Here is a 22,972-nt window from a genome sequence, read left to right as displayed (position 1 = left end):
ACGTATATATTGGGGGGAGGGGGGAGTATAGTGCAAACGACACACTCTTCACGAATCGGGGAAGTCACAAAACTTTCTTTTTTAGCAATGAGGGACACATGTTATTTAAACATTTGAACATTATACAACACAAACTTTCATAGAGGATCCGAAGTCTGAGAGATACATGTTTTGAAATGACAAGAAGCAGATGCATCAGCACACAGAGCGGCCGCCAAAAAAAAAGCCTTTGCAAGCAGAGTGCAGCGACCAGCGCAACACAAATTTTTGGTCCTTCGTTTTAGCTTGCGGTGAGCGCAGCGCATGACACTCACTGTGTGCACTTGGACAATGACACGAAACCTCCTATTGTGGGTCCTCATCCTATATGCCTCCCCCAAGCTCTCGGGTAAGTCACTGGATACTTTTACCTCCACTCACACTCTGGGTACTAAAACCTAGTTTTGTCCTACCCTCTGTTCATTCAACCCTCTACAGGGGACAGGTTTCTTTTCCACAATTAGCCCTCTAAATCTCCTAGCCAAGCAGTTTATCAGTTCTGGTCTTTCATGTTCAGATGAGCTCGCCTCTCAGCCCATTGCATTTGTTTATTAGACATATGATTATAAGGGGAACATTAAAACACTATGTCTCACGCCTGTGGAACACATTTTCGATGCACACTCATTACGGCCAAATAATGCCTCAAAAGACAAACACAATTTAGCTAAAAACATCGAAAGATCCGTTTTTTCGGCCATCCAAAGGTTCCACAGTAGTGGACTCTCAGCAGCTGCAGTCTCCACTTGAAACCCCACAATCGCTGCAGCACATATCCAGCCAAATCGCTGAACATGCTCGTAGGCAAGAAGTGAAGCAGCTCACAGCGGTGAGAAGTGACCATCATTGGAGAGCAGACACAATCTGACCACTACTGGCACAATTTTGCACCTGATGTTTTCGTAAAGCTTTTATTTTGGTATTTCCGTTGAGCCGTACCATAAATTTGCATGTTAGCAAAATATTTAGTTTCCTGTAACATTTACATTTAACATTTAGATTTAAATATAATATTTCGATTTAACATTTAACATTTAGATTTAACATTTAAAATTGTGCTTTAAATATGAAAAATTACAAATATTTTACTAAATGTTGTAAAAACTGACTCGAAAAAACATGTTTTTGTAAAGTTTTGAGCTAAATCTTGCCGTTAATTGCAACATGTTTCACTTTACAAACGGCGCCCCATAGACCTCCACTTGAACTAACATCATGCATGCAGTGTGGATGCTGTCATTATGACACATAGCCACATTTTAAATTTGGCAGCCTAAATATGGACATTTCCAAAGTAATCTCAATATTCTGAATTTAATACTACATTTATTGTCTGTAATGTTATAATCCATATCACTCACTCACTGAGCCAAGTGGAGCAAGTAAAAGGAAAGCGTGGGGTGTGTTTGAAGCTCTGTCAAAGTGCTGTTTTAGGAAATAATCAATGCGATTGTTTAGTTGATCATTTATACACATAAAGTTATTCAAGCAATTTTTATTTACATCACAAATAAAAATGAGTGACACTGATTGTTATTGTTTTGAGCACTGCAAAATCTCACAGGGAGCAGGTCAACAAAGTCATTTTGTTTTTTTCTCAAACTTGAGAATGTAACTTTAATTAAATGTTTAAAGTCACGATGATCACATGTTTGAAGCCTAAATGACATTTGGAATGGAATATCAAATTATGTAGTCAGTTTTGGTTTTTTGTTGTTGTTTTATTGGTTTGGTTTAAAATAAATAGATACATAAAACTTTAAAGCAGGATGTAATCAGACGAGATTAGGTAGCACAAATATTGAAAGCAATGAGTTAAGCATTCGACTAATTACAAAATAGACCCTGTTGACACTAGCATCCAAAATTAATATCCTTTTTCTAATCACACATATGTGATTCACTTCCACAGGAAGCCATGGTCCTGAATTTGAGGAGGGAAAGCACTATGAGGTGGTTCGACCGGTCAGACTTCACACAATCAGAAAAAGACACACAGAGGTTTCTTTTCTTTTCTATTTTAAATCCTGTGATGACAATCAAATCAGCTGCTGTTTTTCTCCTAATTATGAAAAATGAAAAAATAAAAATGAATGACTAGAAGCAAAATTTCCTGTTTTTTTGCCCACAGTACCACAGACCAGACACTCTTACGTATGCAATGACTGTGGGTGGACAAGACATAGAAATGCAACTTGAAAGAAATAAGTAAGTTTTTACTTCCCTAAACCTGTGTGTCTGTGCAGTGTGAGAAAATAAGTGGACAAATGGATATACAAGTAATGTAAAATATCCTGTTTCAAAATGCAAAAAAAAGCAACAATTAAAGAGACTAAAAAGTACTGAAAATGCCCCAATCAACAAATGAGTTTCTGTAAGAAAACACTGAATAAACTGGAATTTGACTCAGTCTTCACGTCAAATCATATGACATGTATGTTATTCTTTATCTTTCTGTATTCAGTGAATTACTTACCAAAGATTACACTGAGTCTTACTACCAAGAAGATGGGACTCGAGTCACCACAGTACCGAATGACATTGTAAGTGTTTGCGTTTGTAGACAAACTTACCTCAAACTTACAGCTGTAAAATTGCACATTTTACTAGATTTAAAACGCTTCAAAGGCTTTTAAGGCTGTTAGTGAACGCTGGAGACATAAGCAGATGAAAAGAAAGTTACATGTTGTCATTTAATAACACAGTCACCATTTTCATGTCCTTGCCAGGATCACTGCTTCTATCATGGGAGGATTGTGAACGACAGTGAGTCATCTGTTAGCATCAGTACCTGTGATGGACTCAGGTGAGCCACCGTCTTCTATCTTTTCTTTATTTAAACTGTCATGACATATTTCCAAAGCGATACCCACCCATGCTGTCTGTCATAATAATTCAAATAACCTCACAGTTTCATTCCTTTGTTGTATTAAGCCACAAAGACAAGTAACCAGTTTTTGTATTTGCATAACGCATTAAATTAATAATGTTAAACCTTCATATGAGATGAATAGATTTCAGGCCAGAAACAAGTTCTCCAAATACTCTCATTACTTTTTAGATGTAAACCTAAAGTTAACCTTATCTTAACCCTCAACCAAACCTCACCTCACAATGACCCGAACTTTAATTACACCTCACCAGCAAAACATTAAATTAACATAGAATAGAATAATCCTTTAATTGTTCCAAAATGGGAAATTTGGTTGTAACAGCAGCAGAATAAAAGCACATATACAAACAGAAAAAGACAATGAACAGAAAAACACACAATTTTTACAGAAAAAATATGTACATCATCGACAATAGTTACAAAAACAGAGTACTGTACAGTTATTAAGATTAAAGTATAGGGTTTTTTTTAATACGAATTGAAAAAAATAATGTGCATGTTATAACAGTAGTAGTTGTTTGGTTGATTGTTGGGAGCAGTTTCAATTGTACAGTCTGACAGGGAGGAAGGACCTGCAGAAACACTCCTTCGTGCATCTAGGATGCAGCAGTCTGTCACTGAACGAACCCTGCAGTTCAGCAACATTTACATGCATGGGGTGGAAAACTCTGTCCATCAGAGATGTTATTTTGTCCAGAGTCCTTCTGTCTCCCACCACCTGCACTGGGTCCAGGGTGCATCCTAGAACAGAGTTGGCCTTCCTGATGAGTTTTTCCAACTTGTTCCTCTCAGCTGCAGATAAACTGCTGGTCCAAAGTAGAACACTGTAAAATATGACAGGTGCCATCACAGAGTCATAGAAGGTCTTTAAAAGCGCTCCCTGGACTCCAAATGACCTGAGCCGCCTCAGCAGGTAGAGTCTGCTCTGACCCTTCCTGTAAAGAGCATCAGTGTTGTGGCTCCAGTCCAGTTTATTATTCAGGTGAACACCCAGGTACCTATACGAGTCCACTATCTCAATGTCCACTCCCTGGATGTTCACCGGTGTCAGTGTGGTGGGTCTGCGTCTCCTGAAGTCCACCACCAACTCCTTGGTTTTCCCGGCAGGTGGTTCTGCTGGCACCAGTCCACAAAGTCCAGAGTCCACTGTCTGTACTCTGAGCCGTCCTCACCTGTGATGAGGCCGACTATGGCAGAGTCATCAGAGAACTTCTGTAGGTGGCAGCGTGGGGAGTTGATGGAGAAGTCTGTAGTGTAGAGGGTGAAGAGGAACGGTGCCAGCACAGTTCCCTGTGGGGCCCCCGTACTGCAGACCAGCGTATCAGAGACACAACCCTGTCCTCATATACTGTGGGCATCCCGTGAGGTAGTCCAGTATCCACTGGGACATGTGGTGGTCCACTCCTTATAGCTCCAGCTTGTCCCTCAGAAGTCATGGCTGGATGTTGAAAGCACTGGAGAAATCAAAGAACACAATCCTCACAATGCTTCCAGGCGAGTCAGAGTTCTGTGCAGGAGGTAGATGATGGCGTCCTCCACCCCGATGCCAGGCTGGTAAGCAAACTGCAGCGGATCCAATGAAGACCTCACCAGGGGGCACAGATGGTTTAGAACCAACGTCTCGAGGGTCTTCATCAGATGTGATGTCAGGGCTACCGGCCTGTAGCTGCTGAGGTCCTTGGGATGGGAGGTCTTTGGTACCGGTACCACACAGGAGGTCTTCCACAGCTGTGGTACTTTCCCCAGCTACAGGCTCAGGTTGTAGTTTTTCTTCCCTTGCCTTATCTTCCATTTCTGCTTTTTCTGGACAGCTCTCAGCTCCTGTTTGTCTCCAGATCTAAAGACTCTCTTCTTCTCCTTGAGGAGAGTCTTAATTTCAGGATTCATCCATGGCTTGTTGTTACAAAAACACCGTACTTTTATGATGGGTACGGCGTTGTCCACACAGAAGTTTATGTAATCTGTAAAGCAGTCTGTGATGCTGTTGAGGTCACCCTCTAGGGGGCTGCAGAGGTTGTCCCACACAGTAGAATGGAAACAGTCACTCAGGACCTCTTCAGTCTCTGCCAACCATTTCCTTACTGTGCATTTCACAACTGGTTCTCTGTGTACTAGAGGTTTATACACAGGCTGGAGATTAAAACAACAGAAGAGAAGGTTTGGCCCAAATAAGTCTTTAGATGACAGTGGATAGGTTCCTGAGTTGAGTCAGCCTCAAAGCAACATCTGAAAAATGAATGAACTAACCAGCATGATTTGGTTTAGGGGTTACTTCAGAACATCTGCTCAAAGGTACCTGATTGAGCCACTATCCAGTGACGATGAGGGGGATCATGCAGTGATGACTTTTAATGAAAAGAACTTCACGCCTGCCGTGTGTGGGGTCACTAACACCAGCTGGAGTGACGACTATGAACCTCCAACAAGCAGCAGCCGCTCTAGATCAGGGGTAACACAATTAGTTTTGTCCTCTTCACCAGAGTTCCTCCAAGTCATGACCTCTGAAACCTTTTAGGTCTTCAAACTATCTAAGTTTAATGTGACAAATACTAATACATCCGTCAGTCTACCAATATTATTCTTATAATAACAAAGTTTAAGTAAGTCTTCATTTGTGTTGTTCTGCTTGAGTTATCCATATTAACATTTTTCTTCAGGGTATTTCTATTGTACAGCAGCAGAAATACGTTGAGCTCGTCCTTGTTGCTGATAACCGCGCGGTAAAATTAATCTTCTTTTCTAACTTTTTCATTTTTTCCCCTTGGTTTGCAAAATTTGATTTTTATAAGATAAACTGGTGAGAAGCAGGATGAGAAATTTGTCTTGTGGTGTTTCAGTATGTGAAGATGAACAGGGATCAAAAGAAGATGAGACAGAGAATATTTGAGATTGTCAACTTTGTCAACATGGTGAGTCTGTTTTTTTGCTATTTCTATACAGATTCCATACCAATACAGACGCACTGTACTACATACTGTTCTGCAGTAGCTGCTAGCAGTTGGAGTATAATGTTGCATCCCCAATGTTGTCTTCTTCAGGTCTACAAACCTCTGAGGACCTTTATTGCTCTGGTGGGGTTGGAGATATGGACGAATGGTGACCTGATCTCTGTGACCCCCCCAGCAGGAGCAAACCTGGATGCTTTCATGAAGTGGAGAAACTCTGAGCTGGTGATGAGGATAAAACATGACAATGCACATCTTATAAGGTATGGATAGATTCTATAAGTAGAATCAGTCAGACTCAAATCATGTGGAGCAAAATGTCTCCTACTTTCAACAGTAACCGAGCAGGAAAGAGAAAACTAATTTCAGAAATCTGAGTTGTGAGTATCCATATTTTTTTCTCCCAGGTTAAACCGGCCTGACACATCAGCTTAAGAGGTTTTAAGCTTCCACATAACGCTTGTGTAACTTGTGTTTTATACACAAGATACAACCACAAGCAGATCCATTATTGAATCTTAAATAAGAATGTGCTTGAATGTTCACACCTCAACATTCAGGAAAATTCACAGTAGCTAATCTAATCTAATCTAATCTAATCTAATCTAGTAGTAGCTAGATTAGTGAGTAGATGGATGATATGAATCCTGTATATGAATTTAAGACTTTCTGATCTTCTCTTTCAGTGGTATCGACTTTGAAGGACCAACTGTGGGTCTTGCTTTCATCGGGACTCTCTGTTCTGGTCACTCTGTCGGCGTAGTACAGGTGAGGTGTTCATGCTTCCCAGATGATGTATCTCACTGACTTCATAACTTCTGCCCTTGCTTCATGTTGTGGTAAATGTGAATTTTGGAAACATGTTCCTAAATCCATTTAGTTCAGTCATTCCTTTGCCCCTCAAAAATCAACTTAATTGTTTATCTGATACTTTGATTAATGACCAAATACCAGAGAAAATAAATGACAGTTCCATCAATTTATCACTAACATGTAGTGACCACTTCCTGCTAAAAGAGAAAAACTAAGTTAAATTATGATCTAGAACTAGACTCGGTCTACAAAGTCTTCTTTGCACATTTGAGATGCACACATCTCCATAAGTGCAACGTGGAAAACTCATTCTTTGACTAATCATGAATTTTTCACAAAATCCTTTAAAACATTTTCCTCCTTTTTGCACTGCACTTGTAGACCACTACACTAACTCTGTCAATAGATCCATGCAGTCTGAAAGTCCCGACTGAATAGACTGAGAAAATGTTAAAACTGAGACAAACATGTGACATTATTGTGTTGCTCTCTCTTGCTGTTAGTAAATTTTTGCTGCTTTCTTATGCTTCATTTTTTTCTTAGGATCACAGTGATGCAGCCATAGCAGTGGGAGCAACACTGTCTCATGAGATGGGCCACAACCTGGGCATGGACCACGATGACTCCAGTGGTTGTTTATGTTCTGACGATAGCTGCATCATGGCAGCAGCCCTCAGGTAAGAAAAGCTGACTTGAGACATCCTTCAAGTTGAATGCAGATTCTTTCTGTTAGCAAATAAATTCAGGCTATAACAAGTGACCGTAAATAAACAATACGAGCCTTACAAACCTCACTAAATGTTTTGATCATCATAACATGTTTCATTTGGTACAACAACATAATAACTGTGTGTATTGGACCAAAAAGGAGGTCAGCTGGTGCAGCTCTTAATCTCACATGGCTATAAGACTGAAGAACGTGTGTGAGCATGTTTGGTGCGTACGTGCTGTATATGTACCACCATACCGCTTTTGTGCAGCCATGTCTTCCTAGTGTCAGACACTGATAAAGATAACACAAAAAAAGATAATAATACTAATAATGTGTTTGTTCCTCTTCAGCTGGAAAACTCCTCGAAGCTTCAGTAGCTGCAGCAGCAGCAACTATGAAAAGTACCTAACAAGCCGCAGCCCCAGCTGTCTGCTGGACAAACCAGACTACAAGAGTGTCGTGGCTCCCGCGGTCTGTGGAAACGGCTTCAAAGAGGAAGGAGAGCAGTGCGACTGTGGTTCGGTGAAGGTAAATAAGCACATCAGCTGCTTAAACCTTTCATTTTGTAGCAAGTTGATCTGATCTGCAAGCTGTTGATGATTTGATCTGGTGAAGGAGAACTTTTCTTTTTCATTCAGTTCAGTTTTATTCATTTAACAGCAAATCACAACAACAACTGTCTGAAGGGACTATATTTTGTAAGATAGAGGTCTTATAACAACACAGCGAAAACCCCAACAATCAAATAACTGCCTATGAGCAAACATTTGGCAACAGTGGGAGCGAAAACCCCTTTTTAACAGGAAGAAAGCCCTCAGCAGCCTAGGCCTATTGTAGCTCCACAAACTTCTATTTCTTCTATGTTTTGCTGGCCTCTCACTTACAAAGACTAGTTTGATAAACAGTGTAGCAGTACAAATGTTTTTATTACTATTATGCTATGATTCTGATCTGTGTCTGTGCATGCTCAGGTCTGAAATGGCTTCTGAACTCAGAATGGAATTCAGCTCCATGTTTCCTTTGTCTGATCTTGAGTCTTTTAATGAAGTGCTTGCTCTGAGGCGATGTGAGAAAAACAGCTTTCTGATACACACCTGCTGATAGCTAGCAGGTGTGTTCACTTACATCTTCAACGAGTCCCTGGCGAAGTCTGTGGTCCCCACATGCTTCAAAAGATCCACCATCATCCCTGTGCCCAAGAACAGCAAACCCTCATCCCTGAACGATTACCGGCCAGTTGCACTGACCTCGGTAGTAATGAAGGTGTTTGAGAGGCTGCTGAAGAACATCATCTCCTCCTCCATCCCAGACACCACAGATCCGCTGCAGTTCGCCTACAGATCCAACAGATCCACAGAGGATGCCATCACCCACGTCCTACACACCACTCTCAGCCATGTGGACAAGAAACAGGGTAACTATGTGCGAATGCTGTTTGTTGATTACAGTTCAGCGTTTAACACAATAGTGCCCTGCAGACTGTTCACAAAGCTCAGGGAACTGGGACTTAACAGCCGTCTGTGTGCATGGGTGTTGGACTTCCTCACTGGCAGAACTCAGGTGGCGAGGGTGGGCAGGTGCTTCTCCAACAGCATCACCATCAACACAGGAGCACCTCAGGGATGTGTCCTCTCGCCACTGCTCTACTCCCTCTACACTTCAGACTGTGTGGCCACCCATGGCTCCAACACCATTGTGAAGTTTGCTGACAACACAGTGGTGTTGGGTGCCATCTCCAACAACGATGAGGCGGCCTACATGGATGAAGTGAAGAATCTGGCATCATGGTGCCAGGACAACCACCTCCAGCTGAACGTCAGCAAGACCAAGGAGCTGGTGGTGGACTTCAGAAGGAGTCAGCACAGAGACTACAAGCCCATTATCATCAGTGGAGCTCCAGTGGAGAGGGTGCAGTCCTTCAAGTATCTTGGTGTCCACATCTCCTCAGACCTGACATGGGCTGCCCACATTCAGGTCCAGACCAAAAAGGCTAGGCAGTGCCTGTACCACCTACGACAACTGAGGAAGTTCAGGGTCTCTCCAAAGATCCTCAGGATTTTCTATACAGGCGCTGTGGAGAGCATCCTCACACAGAACATGACATCGTGGTTTGGGAACAGCTGTGTGAAGGACCAAAAAGCTCTCCAGAGAGTGATCCGTACAGCAGAACGCTGCTGCAGGATTGCTCTCCCCCCGCTTCAGGACACCTACACCAGGAGATGCCGGACTAGAGCAGCGCAGATACTGAAGGACCCGTCCCATCCTGGCAACAAACTGTTCCAACTCCTGCAATCTGGTAGAAGGTTCCGCATCTTCCGGGCAAGGACAGAGAGACTCAAGAGGAGCTTCTATCCCCAAGCCATCCATGCCCTAAACACACACACCCGCCCGCTCACATCATCTATAATTGACTGAGACAGGACTCTCTTCTAGACGCTCTAAACCAAGGCACAATGTACATTTCAATTCCTTTAATTTTAAATATGTTTATATTGTCTATCCTGCAAAATAGTCAGATATCTATTCATATTAATGTACAGAATTCACCTGCTTGCTGCTACTACTGCACATTCACCCAATGTATATACTATATATATATATATATACACTGAACAAAAATATAAACGCAACACTTTTGTTTTTGCTCCCATTCCCCATGGGATGGACGTAGAGACCGAAAATTCATTCCAGATACACAATATAACCATCCCTCCCAAACAGTGGTCACAAATCAGTCCAAATGTGTGGTAGTGGGCACATCTGCTATATTGAAATAATCCATCCCACCTCACAGGTGTGCCACATCAGGATGCTGATCTGACATCATGAGTAGTGCACAGGTGTACCTCAGACTGCCCACAACAAAAGGCCACCCTGGAATGTGCAGTTTTGTCTCACAGCAAAATGCCACAGATGCCACAAGCAACGAGGGAGCGTGCAATTGGCATGCTGACAGCAGGAATGTCAACCAGATCTGTCGCCGGTGCATTGAATGTTCATTTCTCAACCATAAGCCGTCTCCACAGGCGTTTCAGAGAATATGGCAGCACATCCAACCGGCCTCACAACCGCAGACCTCGTGTAACCACACCAGCCCAGGACCTCCACATCCAGCAGGTTCACCTCCAAGATCGTCTGAGACCAGCCACCCAGACAGCTGCTGGAACAATTGGTTTGCACAACCAAACAATTTCTGCACAAACTGTCAGAAACCGTCTCAGGGATGCTCAACTGCATGCCCGTCGTCCTCATCGGGGTCTTGACCTGACTCCAGCTCGTCGCCGTAACAGACTTGTGTGGGCAAATGCTCACATTCGATGGCGTCTGGCACGTTGGAGAGGTGTGCGCTTCACGGATGAATCATGGTTCACATTGTTCAGGGCAGATGGCAGCTGAGAATGTCCCAGTTCTTGCATGGCCAGCATACTCACCGGACATGTCACCCATTGAGCATGTTCGGGATGTGCTTGACCGGCGTATACGACAGCGTGTACCAGTTCCCACGAATATCCAACAACCTCGCACAGCCATTGAAGTGGAGTGGACCAACATTCCACAGGCCACAATTGACAATCTGATAGACTCCATGCGACGATGTGTTGCACTGCATGAGGCAAATGGTGGTCACACCAGATACTGACCGGTTCTGGGTCCCCAGACCCCCAATAGCGCAAAAAACTGCACATTCCAGGGTGGCCTTTTGTTGTGGGCAGTCTGAGGTACACCTGTGCACTACTCATGATGTCAGAGCAGCATCCTGATGTGGCACACCTGTGAGGTGGGATGGATTATCTCAATATAGCAGATGTGCCCACTACCACACATTTGGACTGATTTGTGACCACTGTTTGGGAGGGATGGTTATATTGTGTATCTGGAATGAATTTTAGGTCTCTACGTCCATCCCATGGGGAATGGGAGCAAAAACAAAAGTGTTGCGTTTATATTTTTGTTCAGTGTATATATATATATATATAATGTTCTTCCTCTACACCCCCCCCCCCCCCCCCCCCAATTTTTTTGCACATGTGGAGGAGCGTGTCAGGCTACATTTCACTGTGTGTTATACTTGTATAACTATACATGTGACAAATAAAGAACCTTGAACCTTGAACACCAGCTATGTACTGGTGGCTGTAGCTCAGGTGGCAGAGCAGGTCAGCCACTAATCAGAAGGTCGGTGGTTCGATCCCAGGCTGCCTCCTGGCTGCATGCCAAATATCCTTGGGCAAGATACTAACCCCATGTTTGCCTACTGGTGGTGGTCAGAGGGCCCGGTGGCGCCAGTGTCCGACAGCCTCGCCTCTGTCAGTGCGCCCCAGGGCAGCTGTGGCTACAATGTAGCTTGCCATCGCCAGTGTGTGAATGTGTGTGTGAATGGTTGAATGACTGAATGTAGTGTGAAGCGCTTTGGGGTCCTTAGGGACTAGAAAAGCGCTATACAAATGCAGGCCATTTACCAGTTACCATTTATGAAATAATGAATGGGCCTGAGCCACACACATTTTTTTTTTCAAGTCCCACTATTCAACTGACTTCTTCCAGAAGCTGAAGAACTGCTGATTTATTTATTTTTTATTTTGCAGTATTACTTGGAATATGTACTTAACACTTTTATGTACCTATATAGAAATATAGTGAAAGTATAGCTGTGTGTAACAGATGAACAGTTTGTAGTTTTCGGTGAAAAGAAAATTACAGTCAGAGTGATGTTTAGACCTGTTTTCACCTCTGCTGGAATTCAACAAGGAGAGATCATTAGAAGGAACTGAACTAGTGCTGTCAAAATTAACGCATTAACGCAAATTAATCCGCCATCAAGGTCAACACGATTAAAAATTTTAACGCAATTAAAGCATCTGGAGTGCAGAATGTGTCAAAATCCCCGAAATGCTTCTGTCAACACATTTCAGGCAGTTTGTCCAAGTAGTTACCTTCGCACATGTGCAAATGGGCAGTTGATCTGGTAGTGACGGGCAGCTGAACCAATCAACTCAATATGGAAGATGATAAACGCACATTGGCCCTCTCAATGGGAAATTTGAGTATTAAACCTAGCGATAAAGATTCCTCACGGGAACAGAGCAAACAGATGTTTAATAATGCATCCCAGCAGTAAGACCTAACACCAGCCTGATGAGTTCTAATATATGTCGTCCCTGTAGGAGTGCACCAATCCCTGCTGCAACGCCATCACCTGCACCCTGAAAGAGGGTTCACAATGTGCTGAAGGCGAATGCTGTGAGAACTGTAAGGTGAGTCAGTAAGAAGACCGATCAGTGTAACTGGTGTCACTAAGGCTACGTTCACACTGCAGGGGAAAGCAATTTTTTTGACCCTATGCGACCCATATCCGATCATGGTATGACAGTGTGAACGGCACAAATCCGATATTTTCAAATCCGATCTGGGTCACTTTTGTATGTGGTACTGAATCCGATACATATCCGATGTTTTAGAAAGCGACTGCTGTTTGAACAGTCAGGTCACATTAAATCCGTCTTTTACGTCACTGACACAAGACAGACGCTAATTATCAGCGCCGGAGAAGCTCTGGGTCTAAACAGAGCGTGTTGTGTGTGACATCTTCTTTTGCACATGCGAGCCGCTTTGAGGGTTCACACTAGAGCGCGTTTGCTGTCACATTTTATTTGTAGTGTGAACAAGCAGACAAAAAAAAAAAATAGGATTTGATCAAAAAATCAGAATTGAGCACTTAGACCCCCAGAGAGCAGTCATTTTGGTTTTCTACCTTAGACCCCCGCGGAGTCATCATTTTGCGTTTCTACCTTTAAAAGCCGGAGAGCAGTCAGTCAAATGCTGGAGTCATTCATATGTATATTAGGTTGTTACCTAGGAATTCTGGAGGGAGGGGAGTGGGGGTGAGTGATTGAGGGGGTGGGGGAGTGGAGTGTTTCAGTTTGCCATCTTAGGGAGAAATCAACACGTCCTTTGTATGTCCTTTGTTGCTGACATTTATTGATGAAAACAGTACAAAAAACCAAGCATTTGTACACATATTTACAAATAATGATAAAAAGTGAGTGAGTACATTTCAACATTTTCAGCAATCACTCACAATCCTGGCACTGCCACGGTATCTGTCGTCTGCATTTACCACATGTGTACCTGTAGCAGTGAACACATCGCACAGTGGCCTGATTTTTTTTGCATCTGTGTTTGACCTGACACGTGGCCCTTTTTCCAGGGCTCGGTGTGGAGGGTTGTGTCCGAAGCAACTGTTCTTTTCTTGCCTTCTTCGCAGCTACATGAGAGCGAGCCAATTCTGTTGCAAGCGCCACCAGGAAGTCCACCTGTCTTTCCTTCGTCCCGGTGCATGCTTGATACAGCACATGTGCATTCAGTGCTGCCATGTCAATCATGTTATAAAACACGGCGACTGGCCAGCGCCGTGTTCCTTTGCGGACAGCGTACTCCCGAACCATCTGGTCCATCACATCCACGCCACACTTTGTTTTGTTGTAAAGGGAGACAGTGTTTGGCTTCCTTTTGGTAGTGTTATCAGTCTGAACCACGCTGTGCATGCTGCTAAGAATATAGACTGTCTTCTTCCGTTTGGCCGCATACGCCGTCAGCGTGGCAGCAGAGGTTGAAAACACCTAAGAAATAAGATAAATTGTTATTTCCATAGCCCTTTTACACACAATGAAACACATAAACATAGAACCACAAAAGACCTGCAACATACCTGAGTGGTGAATTCATTGCGATCTGTCTGTCTAGTGGATTGAGGAATTTCCCTGCGAATCTTGTTGACTGTGCCGAGGATGGTGGTTTTCCGTCCAAGAAGTTTTTGCGCAAGTGAAAGCGATGTGAAGAAATTGTCCGTGGTAACATTTCTGCCCTTGTCTAGGAATGGTTCCATCAGCCTCATTACTACATTCTCAGAAAGTCTCTCCCCAGTGGGACGATTGGGGTCCTTGCCAAGATATGGGAAGACATTGCAAATGTACTTGGATTTTAGGTCGCAGGCCACCCAAAACTTGATCCCAAACTTGTCCGGTTTACTTGCAATATACTGCAGGAAACAGCACCGAGTCTTTGATGGGAAAAGCTGTTCATCAACGGTGATATGTAGACCAGGGTTGTAGCACGTGATGCAGTTGGTAACAAATGATCCCCACACACTGGAAATTGCAGCGAACTTATCAGTCTTTGCTCGATCACTGCGGGTGGACTTGTCATCAAAGCGTAGGTGTTGCATGATGTCTTGGAAGCGGTTTCGTGCCATAGTTCCAATTATCTGTGGGTTTCCCAGGTTTGCTGACCAGCAGTCATTTACCGATGGAACCCTGTAAACCCCCCGCAAGATGACAATTGCAATAAATGCCATTAGTTCAGGGAGGTCCATGAACCAATGAACATGCGCCGCTCTGGATGTGATGGACCAGATGGTTCGGGAGTACACTGTCCGCAAAGGAACACGGCGCTGGCCAGTTGCCGTGTTTTATAACATGATTGACATGGCAGCACTGAATGCACATGTGCTGTATCAAGCATGCCCCGGGACGAAGGAAAGACGGGTGGACTTCCTGGTGGCGCTTGCAACAGAATTGGCTCGCTCTCATGTAGCTGCGAAGAAGGCAAGAAAAGAACAGTTGCTTCGGACACAACCCTCCACACCGAGCCCTGGAAAAAGGGCCACGTGTCAGGTCAAACACAGATGCAAAAAAAATCAGGCCACTGTGCGATGTGTTCACTGCTACAGGTACACATGTGGTAAATGCAGACGACAGATACCGTGGCAGTGCCAGGATTGTGAGTGATTGCTGAAAATGTTGAAATGTACTCACTCACTTTTTATCATTATTTGTAAATATGTGTACAAATGCTTGGTTTTTTGTACTGTTTTCATCAATAAATGTCAGCAACAAAGGACATACAAAGGACATGTGTTGATTTCTCCCTAAGATGGCAAACTGAAACACTCCACTCCCCCACCCCCTCAATCACTCACCCCCACTCCCCTCCCTCCAGAATTCCTAGGTAACAACCTAATATACATATGAATGACTAGCCAATTTAGCTTCCACTTCCAGCACTTCCAGCATTTGACTGCTCTCCGGCTTTTAAAAGGTAGAACGGTAGAAGCCTGGCAATCCCAGTGTTAAGACCTGCAGTGTGAACGTAGTCTTATTTTCTCTTCCGGCGCCGCTCCAGGCAGCCAGTATCAGCAGCTTCGACCTGACAGAGTCCTTTTTTCTCTTTGTTGTTATTGTCTTTCTTGTTCTTGTTTTTATATTGTGGAGTGTACTACTCCACAATGGAGCTCAGAAATTTATGGACAATTGTGTTTTTTATCACATTTTTTACGGTATCTGTGTCCAGAGAGCGTGTACTGGCCAGGAGTTACACACCTCCACACAAAAGTCACTGATGCCAGAGTGGGTTTAGACTTCGCTTTATATGGCAGGTGTGAAAATGTGATAACAAAATACAGTGTATATGAGTGACAAACTAAAATAATTACTTGACGAGCTGCGTAACCATGTGCTAATGCTAACAGCAAATAACCGCCATAAATTAGCCTGCGTAATACAGCATGTAAGTAACTGCTATTAATTAACATAAAGTGCCAAACAATAACGCATACTCACAGGGAATGCCTTTTTATGAATAGAACACATGTTAGTCAGTCGATTGTCAATTGTCTGAGTCTTTCTGACTCTTCTCCTGTCCACGCACGGACCATGCCTTTCTTTTAAAGGGCCAGCACACTAACCAAACAAAAACAAAACATGTACAAAATTGACAATAGTCAGAACAGAGCGCGTGTAGGTCCGACCTCCCATTGTTTACAGCAGGGATCAGCTGTTAGCCCTCAGGGGCTCCGCTGTTCTACTGTCCTACTGCCAAGCGAGCCAACAGAGAGCAGATGCAACAGGACAACATCAGAGGGGTTTGGAAGAGCCTGGAGACAATCTCAGGACAAAAACCAACCCCCAGGCTGCAGGAGACTTGGGGTGGGTGAATGACATAAATAAATATTTTAATAGGTTTGATCAACCACCCACCCCGCCCAGCATCGTCCCCCCTGAAGCTATCTCCCTCATCTTCAGGCACTGCCTGTCTTTCATCTCAGGACTTCACACCTCTCAGCTCCCAGCCAGGAGGGTGTATGCTGTGGACTCCAACATACACCCCCCTCCCCCAAAATCCACTCTTTCTATCTCAGCACTTCAAATGAGGAACGAGCTTTGCAAGATTAAGGTGCGGAAGGCTGCAGGTCCAGATGGCATCAGCTCCAGGCTCCTGAGATGTAGCACAGATGAACTGTGTGGCATCCTAGGATATCTGTTCAACCTGAGCCTGTCGCTGGGGAAAGTACCACAGCTGTGGAAGACCTCCTGTGTGGTACCGGTACCAAAGACCTCCCATCCCAAGGACCTCAGCAGCTACAGGCCGGTAGCCCTGACATCACATCTGATGAGCACCCTCGAGACATTGGTTCTAAACCATCTGTGCCCCCTGGTGAGGTCTTCATTGGATCTGCTGCAGTTTGCTTACCAGTCTGGCATCGGGGTGGAGGACGTACCTCCTGCACAGAACTCTGACTCGCCTGGAAGCATTGTGAGGATCATGTTCTTTGATTTCTCCAGTGCTTTCAACATCCAGCCATGACTTCTGAGGGACAAGCTGGAGCTATAAGGAGTGGACCACCACATGTCCCAGTGGATACTGGACTACCTCACGGGACGCCCACAGTATATGAGGACAGGGTTGTGTCTCTGATACGCTGGTCTGCAGTACGGGGGCCCCACAGGGAACTGTGCTGGCACCGTTCCTCTTCACCCTCTACACTACAGACTTCTCCATCAACTCCCCACGCTGCCACCTACAGAAGTTCTCTGACGACTCTGCCATAGTCGGCCTCATCACAGGTGAGGACGGCTCAGAGTATAGACAGTGGACTCTGGACTTTGTGGACTGGTGTCTGCAGAACCACCTGCCGATCAACGCCGGGAAAACCAAGGAGTTGATGGTGGACTTCAGAAGACGCAGTCCGACCACACTGACTAACCCTAACTAAAACAAAAATGCAAAACAAAAGACCTACCTAGCTACTCGACAAAAGGTCAGTGAAAACATACAAAAGTGACATCAACCGAATAACCTAGTGTGTAACAGTTTAAAACTGCAGCCAGTGTATAGGGTACCCCAGCTTACCTGTCCAGCCTCCCACCACACACAATACAAAGAAGCCTTCACGCAAATGTTTGTCATAAAGCAGAAGCCAGCAGCCACTAGCTGGCCAGGGAGATGCTCATTTGTAGTCGTCCTCGGAGAGTGATTGGCCAACTGTGCCCAGACCAGCCAATAGACACATGCAAATCAACTTTGAATTGGCCAATAGGTCGAGGCTTGACACCTGAAAGATAAAAAGAACACAAAAGAAAAGCCACATCTCTTGGCACGTAACAGTACAGTACTACCCTTAATGTAAATATGTAAAAAAAAATCGTGTATGTTTCTGTTCTGTGTCCTGTTCACTGTTTGTTTGTACATGTGTTTTTCTTGTTGCTGTTACAATCAAATTTCCCCTTGTGGGACAATTAAAGGATTATTCTTTTCTTTTCTTTATTTCTTTTCATCCCTGGAAGTCTCTCCTCTGGCTGTAGTGATCCAGTTGTTTGCTCAGCTACAGTCCTCAAGTAATTAGAGGATATTGCAAATGTTTGAACCAACACCACAGTATTGCATTTTGATATTTTGTTTACAGAGCTCACACACTCAGGGTGTTTCACATAGCGCTAGAAAATTTAAACTATATATAACACTTTAAGAAAAACAATGTTTCAGATAACTTACACGTTGATGGTATATGCTCGGCACAGATCTTGCCTACCTCCGGACAGTGCCGCGCAAAGCAGGATGACTGTGATTTGGCAGAGTACTGTGATGGGAAGAGCACGACCTGTCCGGAGGATGTGTTTGCTGTGAATGGGCTCCCATGTGATGGAGGCCAAGGGTACTGCTACAACGGTCAGTGTCCACAGAGACCTAAGCAGTGTGTCAAGATGTATGGATCAGGTGAGTATCCTGTCAATACGCATATGGATGTATGTGAAAGTCATATGGAGAGTTAGGTTTTTATGCAATCTCCTGCTGCTATCAGGAGCTAAGGAGGCCAAACAAGGATGCTATAACTACAACACCAGAGGAGTCTACTATGGCTTCTGCAAACGCCCCTCAAATAATCAGTTCATCCCCTGTCAGCAAGAGTGAGTCCCAGTAGAACGTACAGGGCAACAGTTGCTCTGCAGCCGACCCTTATTTTGATTCTTCGTTCTTCATATCAACCAAACATGATCAGAAACAAACACTGTCTTTCTTTTGCAGAGATGTTCTTTGTGGAAAGCTCTTCTGTGAAGGCGGTAATGACAACCCAAACTATGGCCGGATGGTCGCCATCGGCACATGCAAGGCAGCATTCTTCTCAGACACCACCGGTGACGAAGGCCAGGTGGAAACGGGGACTAAATGTGGAGATGGAAAGGTAGCAGGCTTCCTGAATCCACTTTTTGCTTACTGCATCTACAGTGTAGAACAAAATAAAGTTAAATATATGTCTGACTTGTCTTTTCCAAGGTGTGCAGCCAGAATCAGTGTGTGGATCTGCAGACGGCATACAGAAACACCAACTGTTCAGCAAAATGCCCAGGCCATGCTGTGAGTACAACACCAAAAACTGATCCACTGAGGTGGAACTGATTTATAACAGTTTTGTGCTGGACTGTATATTCTGGTATTTTCATTATTAGTTCATCTGTTTTCAAAAGGTTATCAAGAGGAGAAGCTGCGTACCCTCATAGTTGTGAACATGGTTCTAAAGCTTTTAAAGACTTTAATGCCACTAAGAGTGAAATTTAAGATCAACTTTACAAAATCAAAGGGTTAAAAGTAGTTTTTGTGTGATTTCTCGCTGCAAAGTTTAACTAAATCCTTTGTTAGCCGGGGGCAGCTAATCTACCATATCCATGTTTAAAATGTAGCTTATGTGTAAAAGGTGGATGGAGTCACTGTCATAGCCTGCATTGACTTTTGGACTTAATGTTTTATAACTTCAATCTTAATGGGGTCATATTGGTCATATTTAGCGCTATAAAGACAAAGACACCCTTTTAAGGCATCCCTGAAATGCTAATGTGAGATATACAACCATGCCCAAACTTACTCATGTAGACTTTTGTAGAACCATATGCAAACATTTGCAACTGCAGTGTCATTGCAAATATGCACTGAATGAAGTGTGTGATTTGTAAGTTATTTTAAAAAAAATGGATATAACAAATTGCTTTTGAAAAGTGACTGTTCTGAGAAAAACAATTCATAAACGTCCAATATCCAAAGCAGTTTGGGAAGTTTTCTTAATATTAAGGTCTTGTATTACTTTTTACTTGGTGCCTTTTAATTGGCTCTGCAAAAACTCTGTTAAACTTTGAGCCCCAAAAAATCTTTAGTTTAGCTATATTTTATAAGAATAACTGATGCAAGGAAAAACTCTTAGCTGATCATAATAACATAATTTAGCCTAGCATCTTATACATATTTTACCTATAGTCTATCCAAAACTAAATAAAACTAGAGTCAGTTGGGCAGAAGCTAAAGTGATGTAGGGATAATATGTTACTATGAACAGAATATGCAAGAAAAGTCCAAGTAATTCAAATTTGGCTAAATCTAGTTAATTACATGCCACCAGTTATACTGGGCATGCAGTGTTTTATATTACTTAAATTCAAAAGGTAGGTCAGTGTTTTTGTTGTTGTTTTTTAAATAAAGCATATTCACTGAAGTGTATTTTTTAAGACTAATAATGGCAACATGTTCTTTGTGCTTTCCAGGTGTGCAACCACAAAAGTGAGTGCCAGTGCGAGCCTGGGTGGACGCTTCCTAACTGTGACTCAGTGGACACAGCTTTTAGTGGTACTGGTAAGAGTCATCTACTTCAGTCTACAGATTAAGTTCAATTTACTGTGTCATGTTGCACAACTACAACCCAAGGAAACCGATTTTTTTCTGTCTCTGTAGGAAAAACTATTGTCACTGCAGTCAAGTTTACACTAGTGGTCCTAGGCATCATTGCTGCCATCGCAGGAATCATCTGGAAAAAGCGGCAAAGTCCCATCCTGCCAACGTGAGTAATCATGACCGCAATCATGACCCCTCTCATGGAGAGTGCCATGCTCTGTTGCACTCTACAGTGAATGCACTCAGAGATCTTAAAGACTGCACTTTCCCCACCAGCTGAACATTATGAAGCACCCTAAGTGTTTGATTTTTTTTTAATATTTTAAACCATGCTTTCTCTTATGACACTGTAAAAGTTTGAGTTGTATTTATATTTTTATCTAAATGTACATATTTATCTACTTTGTTTACAAAATCAGACTTCTGCATGAGTAGAGAAAGAACAGAAGCATGATGCCAAATGAGCTTCTTATTGGTGCCTTTTTAGAAGCTGGACCACTAAACGTGTATACAAGATTAGGTTTCACATGCAAGTGGTAAGACACATATCATTTGCCACACCATTAAAATGAGCGACTGTGATGTTTTTTAATGTTGATGTTGTATAATTCTTCTTAATTCTTATATTGAAACATTTTGTTTTACATTTATTTGCATTATGGTTGTTTCCCAATATATTTAACTATATTATTGTCCTGCTGTATACTTTGTCCTATTACTTTGTAAAGTGGGGCCAAACTGTACAAAGATGAAATAAAATTGTTTAAGTGACTAACAGATAAGGAATCTTACCCTGTAACACAGTGGCACATAATAAGGGGTGAAATAAATCAGACAGCAAGTGAATGGACAGTTCTTAAAGCTGATGTGTTGGAAGCAGAAAAAAATGAGCTGACTGCAGAACATGGGAACAGGTTGTATGATGCTCCCAGAATCTGGGAGCATGATTTGATATATTATATATCAAATCACCCTATTGCCTAGTGAGTTGTTTCACTAACGGTTTTCAGTTGTGTTAATAAACCTTATATTTTTCTTTTTATCTAACCCTCCTGTCTCTGGGCTCATTTATGTTACATCCCCTGTCGCCTAGCAGAGCCGGGTCGTAACACCAGAATGCAGAGGTAAAGCCTGCCCTATGCATTACAATCTCTACAAAGTAATACAAACTACTAAAACAATGAATTGGAGCCAATTCGAGCTGTCAAAGAGTACGAGGTGCAGTGCATAGGTCACCAGCGTAGGGTTAACACATAGAGAGAACCATTCACACTTAGAGCCAATTTATCAGGATATTTGCAAATTACATGTCTCACTCCCAGCGAGTCAGATTTTGATCCAACATGCAATACTATGTGGAAACCATCTGATTGGCAACAGTTTCAATTTTCAGCATTACAATGACCCCAAACACATTACCAATGCAGGAAATTCATACATGGATTGAATAACATACAGTGAAACACTAACCATGGATCTGCCTCTCCGGAGCTGAACTTCAACATTTTTTGTAAGCTTAGTTGGATCATCTTGACAGAGAACAGATAAAAAGCAGCCAAAACCTAAAAGAGAGCTCTAAATGACCTTCAAGAAGCCTGGAAAACTATTCCTGTGTCACGACACTGGGTCTGTGAGCCAGTGTTTTGTGTTTAATTTATATTTCTTCTTTATTGTTATTCATGGTTTTAGTTCTCTTGATGTTATATTTGTTGTTCTATCTTCTAGTGTTCCATGTTTCATATCCAATCAGTCTTGTCTCAGTGTCAAGTCCATGTCTCTGTGCTTACATCATGTTTTACTTTGACAGTCTTGCGTCCTATGTTGATGTGTTCAGTTTTGCTTCCCCTTTGTCCTGTTGTGTCTGATTAGTCCCAGCTGTGTTTCATTCTGTTTCTCATTATCCTGCTGGTGTTTGAGTCCTCAGTATTCCCCTGTTTGTTGTCGCATCCTCCCACTCTACGTATTCCTCACTCGTCATGTTGTCATGTTAGGTTATGTCATGTACTCCCAGTTTAGGTCACTCTTCCTAGCTTGAGTTTTTGTTGTATTTCTAGTGCTCATGTATTGTGTTTCTCAGTTTGCTTTTGCCAGCGAATAAAAGCTGCCACCTTTAAGTTAAATACTCTGTCTCAGAGTCCTGCGTTCGGGTCCAACCACTGCCTGCCACACAGCAAACCTTGACATCCTGAAGACCACTTAAAGAAATTAAAAGAAAGTTTACCTAAGAGAGATAATACTGCATTCATGTTTTTTGCCTTGTTTAATGTATTTCCTTTTTTACAGCCATTTTGACAAGAAATTTTATTTGAATAAGTGTTTGCTTAATGATGGCTCTGTACCGGAATAAAACTAGATTTCCTCATAAGGTTAATAAGACGCCTACCAACTATTTGATGTCCAAATAACTGCTGAGAGATACTCCAAAAAAAAAAAAAAAATTAGTGGCCCCTCATCAAAATGTAGTTTTTTTATGTCATGGTCTCAGTGTCTCCTTGGCTGACTCAGCATTCAGGCTACATGTTTTGTTATTCTCTCTCTCTCTCTCTCTGCCTGGGCGGAGCTCATCATAGGCTCATG

The 22,972-nt window shown here is 42.9% G+C and overlaps 1 protein-coding gene across 1 annotated transcript; it reads left to right on the top strand.

Moving 5' to 3' along the window:
- The first annotated feature begins 330 nt into the window (after positions 1–330).
- On the top strand, positions 331–21,382 carry LOC147316923 (disintegrin and metalloproteinase domain-containing protein 28-like). Its single transcript, XM_086313066.1, has 19 exons — positions 331–388; positions 1,952–2,040; positions 2,171–2,247; positions 2,504–2,582; positions 2,769–2,845; positions 5,198–5,381; positions 5,590–5,652; positions 5,770–5,841; positions 5,971–6,140; positions 6,564–6,645; positions 7,234–7,367; positions 7,753–7,930; positions 12,568–12,657; positions 18,259–18,454; positions 18,540–18,645; positions 18,764–18,920; positions 19,013–19,093; positions 20,269–20,356; positions 20,456–21,382. Exons 1-19 carry the CDS (start codon positions 331–333, stop codon positions 20,563–20,565), a joined length of 2,091 nt encoding a protein of 696 aa, XP_086169192.1. The 3' UTR covers positions 20,566–21,382.
- The last annotated feature ends 1,590 nt before the right edge of the window (positions 21,383–22,972 follow it).

The sequence above is a fragment of the Aulonocara sp. 'chitande type north' Nkhata Bay genome, linkage group LG12 (genome assembly GCF_057382095.1).
Source record: "Aulonocara sp. 'chitande type north' Nkhata Bay isolate Kocher_YH1m ecotype deep benthic linkage group LG12, A_spYH_male_GT1.1, whole genome shotgun sequence".
NCBI lineage: Eukaryota > Metazoa > Chordata > Actinopteri > Cichliformes > Cichlidae > Aulonocara > Aulonocara sp. 'chitande type north' Nkhata Bay.
This window is presented reverse-complemented; position numbering and strand designations above follow the sequence as displayed.